This window comes from Saccopteryx leptura, chromosome 2 (genome assembly GCF_036850995.1).
Source record: "Saccopteryx leptura isolate mSacLep1 chromosome 2, mSacLep1_pri_phased_curated, whole genome shotgun sequence".
NCBI lineage: Eukaryota > Metazoa > Chordata > Mammalia > Chiroptera > Emballonuridae > Saccopteryx > Saccopteryx leptura.
Window position 1 is genome coordinate 246,882,380 of NC_089504.1, and position 12,971 is coordinate 246,895,350.

Here is a 12,971-nt window from a genome sequence, read left to right on the forward strand (position 1 = left end):
CGCTCTACTACTGAGCCAGCTGGCCAGGGCCTTAAGCAAATATCTTTAAGTAGAAACAGTTAAGTAGATTGGATAAATATAAGCAGTAGAATGTTTTATAGCAAATGGAAAGGAAACTATATTTATTGGCATAAGATGTCTGTGACATGTAACTAAAAAACAGGCTGTAATAAAAAAAAACAGGTTATAAAACAAAATAATGCCATATACATATTTTATGTTTATTCATATACTTATCTGAATATATATGATTAGACAAATATATGAATATATGTATACAGATAAATATATATTACAAAAACTTAGGGGTTAACTACAAAGTTAGAGTAGTTCACAAGACTGTCCTCACTTCTAATACCAGTTGCACATTGAGGGAGTTCCCCAAACCAACCACAGCTTCAGTAATTCTCTAGAAGGACTCAGAACTCATTGAAAGCTGATATAGTCACAGTTACAGCTGTGACAGGGAAGAGCCAAGGAAGAGACATAATGGGCAGAGTCCAAGAGGGCCCAAAGGTGGTGCTCTGGTTGTTCTCTACCAGTGGGGTCCTGGATGGCGGTGTTCCCTGCTTCCGGCCACGACATGTGACGTGCAGAGTATTGCCATTCAGGGAATTCATCTGAGTGTGCTGCTCAGAGTTTTACAGAACTCTGTGACACACTGGCCAACAGGCTGACCTTCAGCCTCCAGTGCCCCCCTCCCAACAGATCCTCTGTAGATTCAGATTGAATACCGTGTGGCCCAAAGCCCTCAAGCCCCCATGACAGGTCACACTGTGAGACTGTCCTATGGCCATAGGCCCCAGGCAAAAAAGACACTCCTTTCAGGTAAGACACCACAGAGGCCTAGAGGTCACCACCCGGGAACTGAGGGCAAAGGCCAGACTTCTCTTCGGTTACGGTTATTTCTTCACTACCCAATGTTATCTCCAAAATTTAAACTTTGATTGTTTTCAGGAGACAGAATGGCAGGTGATTTTGCTTTCCTTCTGTGTGGTTTGACTTTTCTTTCAGTGTTGGGTATATAATTTATTTAATAATCAATATGACTAAAAAAAAGATTCAAATGGAAACTAAATCTCCAGATAGAGGTGATGGGCAGGCAAGGAGGCCATGAAAGAAACTAGCAGATGTGGCGACCCAAATTCCTAACCTATTAATTCAAAGACATGCTGTAAAAGGTAAAACTCAGAAACTTAGGGGAAACATTGGCAGAAACACCACAAAGAGTTAATGGCATTAATGTTACAGAATTACCAGCATAAAATAGCAAGGACTAATGTTTCAACAGATGGGAAAACTGAGTACGGTCTGTAGTCTAGTTAACAATAATGTACCGAAGCCAGTTTCCTGGTGCTGAGGTTGTGCTGCAGACATAGAAGAGGCCCCCCTGGGGCAGTGGGGGCCACGTTCACGGAACTCTTTGTACTACTGTTTGAGACTTCTTGTGAGTCTATCATTATTTTAAAATAAAACGTTAGAAAAAAAGACAAAGGGCACAGAGAGTTCACAGAGTAAAAGAGACACAGGGCTAGTACACAATTTTTTTTTAAGTATTAAAATTTATTAACAAATGATGCAAGTTGATGTGAGAGGCCACCTTTGTCCTGTTAGAAGCCTTGTCCTGTCCCCTGTCCAAAGAAGCTAGGAATACCCTGGGCTCTGGATTCAAGTTGACTCTCCTGGTTAATAAATGTGGGTATGGCTTTAATGGTGGTGGCCCAACGGCCCTGCTCCTGCCTGGGAGTCCCATTGTGGGCAGATTCTGGCAAACCCCAGGACTTAAGACTCAGGAACAGCCTGACCAGGTGGTGGCGCAGTGGATAGAGCGTCGGACTGGGATGCAGAAGGACCCAGGTTCGAGACCCCGAGGTCGCCAGCTTGAGCGCGGGCTCATCTGGCTTGAGCAAAGAGCTCACCAGCTTAGACCCAAGGTCGCTGGCTCCAGCAGGGGGTTACTCGGTCTGCTGAAGGCCCGTGGTCAAGGCACATGTAAGAAAGCAATCAATTAACAACTAAGAAGTCGCAACGCGCAACGAGAAACTGATGATTGATGCTTCTCATCTCTCTCCGTTCCTGTCTGTCTGTCCCTGTCTATCTCTGCCTCTGTAAAAAAAAGACAAAAAAAAAAGACTCAGGAACATGCCCAGTTTGGCCACACTTCCCTGCCGGGCCCAGATCTGTCACTCAGACTAGTAATTCTCCCGGCTCCCTTGTCGGGTGGGCACAGTCACCATTTCACTGAAGGCAGGGCTCAGACAGCTTATGTCACGTGTCTAGAAATGGAAACCACTCTGTTTCCTCATTTGCTTGAAAATGGTATGAGCACGGCAGTGTCTGTCCGCAGGTGGAAGGCCAGGATGCAGGTAGGACTGCTCCTAGCAAGGACGTGGGTCCCTGGGGTTCAGTCAGGGTGAAGGGAAGTCCCCACTGCAGCTGTTCCATTTTGCCCACTGTTAACGCCCATCAGGTTGCTCTAATTTCTGATGGCCACCCCATACACGTCACACACAAGCCACATCCTCACCACATACACAGCATACAGTACATACCACACACAAAACCGCCCTCACACACACACACCGTGGACAGTCGCTCACCCTGTCGGTAGGACAGATCTGGGAGGAGATTCCCAGGAGCCCCCACCCCCTCATCCTGCTTCTCCAGCGGGACTTTTCTGTGAATGTAAAAAAGAGAAATAGACACCAAGTGACCCCGAGGACTAATTTCAGGTGCAGCTGGGAGGACCCACGCCTGGGCATGGGAGCAGGACCTGAAAACCTCACCAGCTTCCCCTGGGAGGCGCCACTGCACGGGCCGGGCTGGCCCAGGTCGGGGCCACACACAGCTCCCAGAGGCTGCCATCCTCCTGCCTTGCCTCTCTGGGGGCTGCTCCCCACGTCTTGGCTCCTCAATGAATCTTTTTGTCTGTGTGGAGCCTGTTAGTCTTGGCTCCTAGCAGCCTATGGAACCAGGCCCAGATGCCAGGAAAAGCCAATAGAGACCACTCTTTTGAAGAAAAAATACCAGAGTCTGGAAGAGAGACCAGTCTGCGCTTTACTCATCCACTCACTCATTAGAGACCCACTTAGTAGCCATTATCCGCATACTTTTATCTGGTGCACAAAACTGACTGGCACAAATCTCCCATCTGCTTGTGTGATTGTCTTCCCCAATTAACTAGAGGCCCAATAAGGTCTTGGACTGTACCTGGTTTTTTTTTCCCTTGTTTATTTTGAAAATAGAATACATGCCTGTGTTTTAGTTAAACAGTACTAAACAGTCAACAGTGAAACCTAAGTCCCCGAATGAATCCTGTAATTCAGCTCTCCAAAAGGAAGTCACCATTTCACTGTTACCTGTTTCTGTGTATCTTTCCTAAGCCTGACTGGTTGTCTTCCTGCCCCTCCCTCTCCCTCTCCCCCTCCTCCCTTCCCTCCCCCTTTTCCCCTCTCCCCTTCTTTCCTTCTCTTCTCCTCCCCCTCTCTTCTCCTCTCCCTCTTTCCCCTTTTCCCCCTTTCTCCCCTCTCCCTTTTTTTCTGTATGTCTTTCATATCTCCCTGTTAAAAGTACAAATGATGGCCATACTATATATATCTTTAATTTTTAAGATTTCATTTATTGAGATTTAGAGAGAAGGAGGGAGGGGGAAGTATGAACTCATCATTGCTTTACTTTAGTTGTTCATTGCTTGCTTTTTGAATGTGCCTTGACTGGGTAAGCCTGGAGTTTTGAACCTGCAACCTCAGCATTCCAGGTCAATGCTCTATCCACTCTGCCACCACAGGTCAGGGTTTTTAAAATTTATTTCTTTTTTTTTAATAGGGAAAGGAAGGGAGAGAGAAAGAGAGACAGAGAGACAGGGAGACAGGAATATTGATCTTGTTCCTGCATGTACCCTGACCAGGAATTGAACTGGCAACCTCTGCACTTCAGGATGATGCTCGAACCAACCGAGCTATCCAGCCAGGGCTATACTTGATGTCTTTTACTTTGTCCCCCAAACCCCTAGTTAATACATCCTGTCGATCTTGCCTGTATATCAGCACCCATAAATGAGTGTTGGTTTTTAATTGCCCCATAGTATTTCACTGGTATATACCACAGTTTTTAAACCATTTCCCTTTGAGTCCAGCTTTTTGCTGCCTGAAACCCCACTGCAGTGGAAGGTCCTTCTGTTTATGTCTTTGTGCTCATGTGCAAGTACGTCTATAGAATCAATTCCCAGTGGTAGAGTTGCGAGTCAGAAGGGATGTGCATTTAAAATGTTGACAGACAATTGTCTACTTGCCCTACAACAGGGTTTGCAATCGTTTTGCCCGTCTTTATGCCCCAGTGCTGGCTCAGTGGTCAGACCTGTCTCTTCTGCCAGGGTTCTGAGCTGTTGGGGAAGTAATGCGGAAGAGTTGGTCCACAGCAGCACTGCTCACAGCGGCCAAAAGGTGAAACAACCCAAATGTTTATTCACCAGCAAAAGAATAAACAAAACGTGGCCTATCCATCCAGTGCAACATGATTCCGCCATAAAAAGGAACGGGCACTGACTCATGCTACAGCACGGACGAACCTTGCAGATGTCACTGAAAGAAGCCAGACACAAAAGACCATGTATTTTATGAGTCTGTTTCTAAGAAATGCCTGGAAGAAACAAATTTATTGGAGACAGAGAGTAGATGAATAGTTGCCAGGGTCTGGGGGAGGAGGTCATGGGGAGTGGCTGCTGGTGGGGACAGGGTTTCCTTGTGGAGTGATGACAGGAGTTCTGGGACTCGGCAGCAGTGGTGGCTGCACAGCGCTGAGGATGTACTTGCTGCCGCTGAACAGTACCCTGGAACATGGTTAAAAGGGTAACTTTTATGTAGTATGTCCTTTACCACAATGAAAACGTCAGCAGGTGCTGGCCATAACATTACCTTTACTGTTGATCGGGTGGAGGATGTGGCTTATAAATGAGCCCCAAACAGCAGTTCCAGGGTTTGGACAGGCCTGTCCCTCCGCAGGGCTCTGAGGAGTGTAGGCCCTCGGTGGGCAGCTTGCTCCCAGGAAAAGGGGAAGAGCCCAGACCACCCACACACAGTGAGTGTAAGTTCCTCCTAAACTCACTAGTGACATGCTGACTGACCTAGCTGGGAGGGGAGAGGCGGGGCTACTAGGCATCTAGGAAGCATCAGGAATGGTGAAGAAATGTCCCATAACAAGCAAGTGGAGTCCACCGCTGTCCTGAGACCTATCGCGATAGACCTGCTTCTTTTGGGGAGAATGGTCTGACAAGGAGTAAGGAGCTAATCCTGCCTGGCACCCAGGGAATCCCAAGTCCTTGCCTCAGTACCACCCTGCCCTGCTCTTAATTCCAGCTCCGGACAGTGCAAGGCTTGCTCTTAAATTTCCATTCCAAAGCGGTTTCTGGCCAGAGCTCTGAGAAATTCAGAGTTTGCTAGTTCTAACCAACAGTTTTGAGAGGGACCTTTGTTGTGCTGTGAACTTCCTGTTTCGTGTCATGAACCTGTCTGTCTTCTAGGAAGGGTGCAGTCAGGGTAAGTGTGAGGAGTTTTCTATATGGAAAAGGTTAGCACTCATTTAAAAGCACCTCCCCGGTGCCAGGTACTGTACTGGGATGAGTCAGACAGAAGTCAGCCCTGGTCCTCCCGTGGTCTGAGTGGGAGGGTGTGAGGTGAATCCAGGGTCATTGTTCTGTCGGGGAAGCCCCCCTCCGGGAGCTACACAGGCATATGGGAGGGGCAGGTTTGGGAGGTTAAAGCTAGAAGAGGGTGTTTTTTTTGTTTTGTTTTGTTTTTGTTTTTTATGTGAGAGGAGGGGAGATAGTGAGACAGAATCCCTCATCTGCCCTGACTGGGATCCACCCAAGCAACCCTGTCTGGGGCTGATGCTTGCGTGCCGAGCTATTTTTAGCATGTGAGGCTGATGTGCTTGGACCAACCGAGCCACCCTCAGCACCCGGGACCATGCTGAAACCAACCAAGCCATTGGAGGGGAAGAGGGAAAGAGGGGGGAGAGGGAGGGGAAGAAAAGCAAATGGTTGCTTCTCCTGTGTGTCCTGACCAGAATCAAACCTGAGACATCCATACACCAGGCCGATGCTCTATCCACTGAGCCACCAGCCAGGGCCCAGAAGAGGTCTTTTCATCTTTTGGAGGAAGCTAGTGGTTTCAGAATTATTCACTATGTTAAAGAAGGACTATGGCATAATCTTGAATTAGACCAAGAGTGTCCCAGTTGGCCATGCCTGGAAGATTAATAAAGCTGGGTTAGTGCCCGTGGAGCAGTGGCCCACCATAGATGCTTTCTGGGGATACTGCTCTAGGAATCTCTGCCAAGGAGCTGCGCGTCTCAGAACTTCTTGGAGCAGCCTTTCCTAGTTCGTTGCGTGGGAAACTAGACTCTGGGTAGCCCTTTTACAAGGGTCCCAATCCAAGTTTTGTCTGTGGATGTTGGTATAGGGAATGTCCCCTCTTCCTTTCCTTTAAGGCTGACCTTGACAACAAGCACATGAAAAGGCTCTGAGAAGCCAGTCACTAGGGAAACCTACAGATGTGGATACCGCATCTTCCTAGCAATATGCCGATGGAATCCTTAATACCATAGATCTCTGTGTGTTGCTTCTTCAGCCCTTGTCTTGAAACTGTTGTGAGGGAGGGTTGGTTAGTCATGGAGGAAACATCCCGGACCTCTCCTGTCACCCTCTCTACCTCCCCAGGTGGTTTTGGTTTTGGTTTCGGACTCTTCTTTGTGTTGTTTGAGCGCCACCTGTTGGCTCTAGAGACATTACAGAAACCTGGGATGATGGTGTGACAGCAGTTTACTCTTGGGAGTCTGACCCAGTCCTGCTGAAGTTTGATCAGATTTGACATACACATCAAGGAAAAGTGAAACATTTCAGCAAAAGAGGAGGAAGAGGATGAGAATCCCCAAACCCCACCCGGTCAGACTTGGTTCCCAGCTTCCAGGGTTTGATCTCTCTGTGTCTTCTCAGCCCCTTCTCTGTGATTGAAGCTGCCCTCATAACCACACTTCTCTGGGAAGGTGCTCTCACGCTCACAAACAAAGCAGAGCTGAGGTCGCGTTTGTTGTCCAGGCCAGTGGTTTGTTCTTAACTGAACCCTGTAAGGCACCAGAGCTGGTCCTCTTCCCAGGAGCCCTCACTGTCTGTTAATCCCTTCTCCTGCTTTTGTCCTCCGTGGCCATCTCTGCAGGTGGCACGGGCCGGGTTGGGAGTCAGCCACATAGAGAGCAGCCTTCTGTCCTGGGCTTCAATGTGAAGAAGTGATCAGCTGTAGAAAAGTGGGATTTTTTTATCCTTTTAGGGTAATAAAGAAATAGGGTCAGTTTTCTGTTTTGTTTGGTTTTCTCCTGGAACTACCTGCCTGGCTACACACCCGGTTGCTGAAAGGTCTTACAGAGTTGGAGAGAGAAGGTGGGTTTTGCTGAGTTTGGGACCTAGCACACACTGGGGTGAGCTCTGCTCTCCGGCCTGCTCTGGAAGCTCTCCCCATCTTCCCACACTTCCAGGCTCCAGCCTGGGTGTTCTCCCCTGCCTTGACCAGGCATGGGCTTGCTCACCTCAGGGACACCCTAAGACAGACAGAAGGGACAGCCCCCCTCCCCTTGGTTTAAAGGTTCCTTATCCTCTAGACCTTAGCTTAGATGTCAGCTCCTCTGGAAAGCCTCTCCTGCCTGCTCAGAGAGGGCAGTTAGACCTACTGTGTGCTCCCAGAGCCCTCTGCCCATCTTTATGACATTCAGCATGTAGGCAGGACTTGTGCCTCAGGGAACCTCATCTGCCTCGCCTGAGCTGTGCCTCAGTCCTTGGCACATGCATGGCACGGGCGGGCCTTAACACTTGTCAGATGAGGGAACGAGAAGCTGATGGTGCTGCAGCTGCGTGGCATTTGGGGTGGCCTTGGCCCAGGTCTTTGCTCACTGGTATTGAGAGTAGACACATGGTGTGCTCTTCTTCCTCCAGTAGAGGAGGAAGAGCCACTTGTCAGTAGTGGCACACACAAGAGAGAGGATGTTTCAAGTCAGGAGGTGTTAAAAGTCAGGCCTTTCGGTAAATAACAAATCTAACTCACTGAAGTGGTTAGTAATATCTCATATTTATATTTTACCTTAGGGTTAGTCCATTGTGTGCGTGTGCGTGTGTGTACCCACATTTAATCCTTATTAAAACACTGTGGAGGTGGAGGTATTGTTCTGACCTTACCCAGGAAATGTGTGCCAGAAAAGTTAAGTGACCGTAGAAGTGCAGTTGGGGTGCAGTGACGCCGGAGAGGCTCCAGCACCCGGGCCGCTGGCTGCTGATCTTGGCTGAAAGCAGAGCGGCGTGGGCTGGGTGCACAGTGCCACTGCAGGGGACAGGAGGGTGAAGGTGCGTGACTGGTGTGAGGCCCCTGGCACTCTGAGCTGAGGCTGCTGCTGGCAGTCATGCAGATTCTAAGCGGATGTGCTGTGACATTATGTCTGGGGGAGTCACAGGCTTCTCGCTGATGGGATTCCGTGCTTCCCATCCGGGCCTGGTACTGGGTCAGGTGAGGAGAGCCTCGAGGTTCTGCCAAGTGCATAGCATGGCCTTTTATTTTGTAACCCAGGATTTCAGGTTCAACTCAGGTGTATGACTTGGGTGCTGTCTTTGAAGACCTGAGCTGTTGTGACTGTTGGCACGGCTGTGCTTGTCACCTAAACTTTCTCAGTGGGTCTAGGAGAGGGAAAAGGCTGTGGTCTGCGGTCCCAAGGACCCAGAGAGTCCCATTTGGTGTGGACCAAATATAGCACCTTGCCTATCTCAAGCCATCTGAGAAAGGGGAGCCCTGTGCCAGCTGCTCAGAGGAGGCTTCTGGCAAAGGCCCTGGAGAGTGAAGCCCCGGGGCACGCTCCTTGCACGGTGTCACCTTGCTCTGCGAGGCCTCTTTAACTCAGTAATAGAGAAGTGCTACCTGGGCCCTGCTGTGTGCCAAGTTCGGGCTAGGTGCGGAGGACAAGTACCACCCCCAGGGCCCTCCCTCTAGAGCTGCAGCCTAGCAGAGGGGCTTGTGGGCACGGACAGTGCTGTGTGGGCTGTGGGGGGCGTGCCCTGTGGGATTTGAACAGCGTTCAGTGAGAGCCCAGTGCCTGCCAGAGCAGGTGGTGTTTGAGCAGCGTTTTGAAGGATGACAAGTGGCCAGGAGCACAGGGAACTCCATGAGGAGTGAGGACCGTGTGTGCAAAGGCCTGGAGGCAGGAGAGGGCCCTCAGGTTCAAAGGCCAGTGGGATGTTCCGGTGCCTGTACTGTAAAGGCCTGGTGGGGCCTGGTGGCAAAGGAGGTAGGCCGAGACCAGGTGAAAGGAGCTTGGCTTTCACACAGTGCTCATCAGATTTCTTTTTTTTTTTCTTTCTGGCTTCATTGAGGTATAATTGACATATGACATTGTGTAAGTGTAAGGTGTACGATGTGATGTGGCGCTTATATATGTTGCAAAATCAAGAGATTTCTTTTTAACTTTCATTATGGAAAATTCTAAAGCTATGAAAAGAAGCAGACAATAGGATAGTGAACCCTACCCTTACCCTGCTCCAGCAGTTAGCAGCCCACAGCCAGCCCCATTTCCTCTGAACCCTGACTCGGTGGCCACCGCCACCAGCCTCTCTACTCTGTGTCACTGAAGAAATCCCAGGGTGACTTGTGTATTCTGTCGAGTCTCACCTGTGGCTTATAATGGATTAATGCAGAAGGGTCTGGAATGATCGGATGGTACTTCCTGATTTCATTTCATTTTCAGAGGAATTGCTGAGTTTCCTCCTCTTTCTTGCCTTCCAGTGGAAAGTTGGTGTCTCCGAAGTGGAAGAATTTCAAGGGCCTGAAGCTCCAGTGGAGAGACAAGATCCGGCTCAATAACGCCATCTGGCGGGCGTGGTACATGCAGTGTGAGTGCCACCCACCCAAGCTGGGCAGGGAGGCTGCAGGAACCCTCAGGCCTATGAGGGGTGGCCCGCTGGGTTCATCCCCTGGAGGCCTGTGCCCCTTGGGTCGCAGAGCCCACTGTTGGAACACTGTGCTTCAAAGAGAACCCTCTCTCAGCAGTCTGTGGAGAGAGGAGACCAAGCCCAATCCTAGTGAACGGGACACTTCTTGGCTGTCAGACACAGGTGCCCAACCAAGTGGTCTGTGTCTTGACGTCTGCAGGACTGTCTATGTTATCTGGTTGCTCACAACAGCACAATATGTCCACTGTTATGCTAGACACCTGGGCCCAGCGTCGTTAAGGCAGAGGTGGAGGGAGGGGTTAGTTCTTTTCGAGGAAGTCGGGAAGAGTATAGCAGGGAGAGATGACGTTCAGCAGGACTAAGAAAATGCAGGCCCAGACCTCGTTCTGTCTCCCTCTGGCCTGGGTGACTTCTGCAGGAGATCAGCATCCCCAGCCCACCCTTGCATGAGGCTGATGTTTCCGTAAGCCGGACTCCCTCTCTTACCCACGCTTTATTGACAGGCTCTTTCTCTTTAACCTGAACCCGTTATTTCTCTGAAATCTTGTTTTCTAAGGGACAGAGAAGGAAAGGACGTGTTGGGAGGGACACCCTAGGGAGTGGGAGGTGGACAGAGGGGCAGGGCTCCTTTAGGGGACTTGGTTGTATGCTGACGCCTTGCCTCCTCTCCGCCCAGACTTGGAGAAGCGCCAGAACCCCGTGTGCCACTTCGTCACGCCCTTGGACGGCTCTGTTGAAGTGGATGAGCATCGCCGGCCCGAGGTAAGTGGCTGACCCCACCCAGTCCAGGCCCCCCCAGACCGCCCTGCAGGAGTCCTCCTTGGTTATCGTAGGCCGTGACACACAGGCACACCTTCCTTCAGGTAGAGGCCACTTGCCAGCCAGAAGGGTGGGACGTACATGGGGACTGAAGATGTAGGCACGTGGCAGGCTCGTGAGCTGGCCGGCCAGCGGCCGGCTCCCTGCTGGGCATCAGAGATGTTGCTGTCCCGCTGCACTGCCGCCTCTTCGTGCTGACCCATGTCTCTCCCCAGGCCATTACCACAGAAGGGAAGTACTGGAAGAGCCGCATTGAGATCGTCATCCGGGAGTATCACAAGTGGAGGACCTACTTCAAGAAGAGGGTATCTGGCTTGGGCTCCAAATAGCATGTTGGGGAGTTCCCGGAGGAGGGGAGGGCGAGTCCTGTGTTTGGAGCTCTGGCCCCGAGGCTGCAGCTCCATGCTGCCCACCCGTGGAACCTGGCGTTCTAGCCGCCCAGGGGGTGGGCCTGCCTTGTAGTCACCTGCTGCGTCTCCAGCCATGGATGGGACTGTGTTTCACAAACCTGGGTGAGGAATTGCCTCCTCCTGGCATTGGCCTGGGGATGAGGGAGCGAACCGGCTCCCCACTGGCCTCCCGGGGAAGAGGCCTGGATGCCTCAAGAGTTCGTGCATTTTGAGGAAGGAGAGGCAGAGTGTCTCACCCCTTAGGGGCCTTGGTGACCGCCCTTCTCTCCTTGTTTCCAGCTACAGCAGCACAAGGATGAGGACCTCTCCAGCCTGGCCCAGGTGAGGGACTTGGGGGCTGAGAGAACCCTCACAGCAGGAACTCAGATGGTTTGACTGAGCCCCGCAGCGCAGGGGACACAGCCTCGTCCTGTGGCTAGATGCGGGGCACCCCTCTCACAGGAAGGACAGGAAGGGCTGAGGAAGCGGACCAGTTCCTGCTGGGGGGCTGCAGGGCGCTTCCCCCACACTCCTCTGCCCACTTGCCTCACCTGTGCGGCAGCCCCGCCACTCTGTAGGATAGGGAACCTGTGTCCCGGGGAACCTGCGTCCTGGTGGGGCATGGCTAGGAACTGAGTCTGCCGTTTCCTCTTCGATTTCTTCTTCCCCTCTGTTGGCGCTAGGATGATGACATGCTTTATTGGCACAAACATGGGGATGGATGGAAGACCCCAGTCCCAATGGAGGAGGACCCACTGCTGGACACAGACATGCTGATGTCAGAATTCAGCGACACACTTTTCTCCACACTCTCCTCACACCCGCCTGTGGCCTGGCCCAACCCACGGGAAATAGGTAACCGCCCCAGGCCCCGGACTGTGAGCCCCCCCCCCCCCCGGGGCCGGCTTCCCCTCACGGCCATCTCTGGGTGCTGCATGCCACTGGTTCAGAGCAAGCAGTAAGGAGGACTGACCAGCCTCATTGACAGCTGATGCATTAAAGGTGGGGACTGTAGATGGAGCCTGCCTAGGCAGCTGTCAGACCTGTGGTGTCACTATGAGGAAACAGCGGGGCCTTTGGTCTGAATAGATTTCACATTTCCGATTCTGTCCCATTAACAGAGGGTATGTCCCTAGGCCAAGTGACAGGGCCTGTGACTCACTCTAAGGACTACCAGAAGCATTCCTGGGCATGACCACTCAGCTGGCTGCATTCAGTTGTTCAGTAACCCCTCAGGGAAGAGCCCACAGGCTAAAATTAGAACCCCCTGTTCTGATTCGCTGCGGGGGGGTCTCTGCATCGCTGTTCACAGGTTCCAGGGAATGTCTGTACCTGATACTCAATTCACCTTTTCTACAAAAATTCACATTCTTTCTTGCATTCTGAGGGTGGAGAATGGCCATGGATCCACAAGAAGGCAGACATCTTAGCTGCCTGCATTTCTTCTTGGAAGGATGTGAGCAGGGCCAGGGAGATCTGTGCCAGGCCCTTCACGTATTCCCACAACTTGATCAGAGAAGGCCAAGTGACCCTTCTGTCCGCTTTCTGATTCTTCCAGCACACCTGGGGAACGCAGACATGATTCAGCCGGGGCTGATTCCTTTGCAGCCCAACCTGGACTTCATGGACACGTTTGAGCCTTTCCAGGGTGAGGACACAGAGCAGAGAGCGAGTGTGCATCCTCCCTGCATCCTCTCTGCCCAGGACAGAGCAGGCTGGTGCTTCCCTCCCATAAAGGGCACTGTTAGAATGGGCCAGGGAGCAGGGAGCGCTTAGAATTTCTG

General features: G+C 51.3%; 1 protein-coding gene across 5 annotated transcripts in view; it reads left to right on the top strand.

Moving 5' to 3' along the window:
• The window catches only part of MLXIP (MLX interacting protein), a 61,970-nt gene that overhangs the window by 36,376 nt on the left and 12,623 nt on the right, over nucleotides 1-12,971 (top strand). For all 5 annotated transcript variants that reach the window (XM_066371047.1, XM_066371050.1, XM_066371048.1 and 2 more), the window contains exons 2-7: nucleotides 9,813-9,919; nucleotides 10,656-10,741; nucleotides 11,014-11,103; nucleotides 11,488-11,529; nucleotides 11,871-12,042; nucleotides 12,746-12,835. In XM_066371047.1, the coding sequence (XP_066227144.1) occupies nucleotides 9,813-9,919; nucleotides 10,656-10,741; nucleotides 11,014-11,103; nucleotides 11,488-11,529; nucleotides 11,871-12,042; nucleotides 12,746-12,835 (587 nt within the window). The remainder of the gene's footprint in view (nucleotides 1-9,812; nucleotides 9,920-10,655; nucleotides 10,742-11,013; nucleotides 11,104-11,487; nucleotides 11,530-11,870; nucleotides 12,043-12,745; nucleotides 12,836-12,971) is intronic.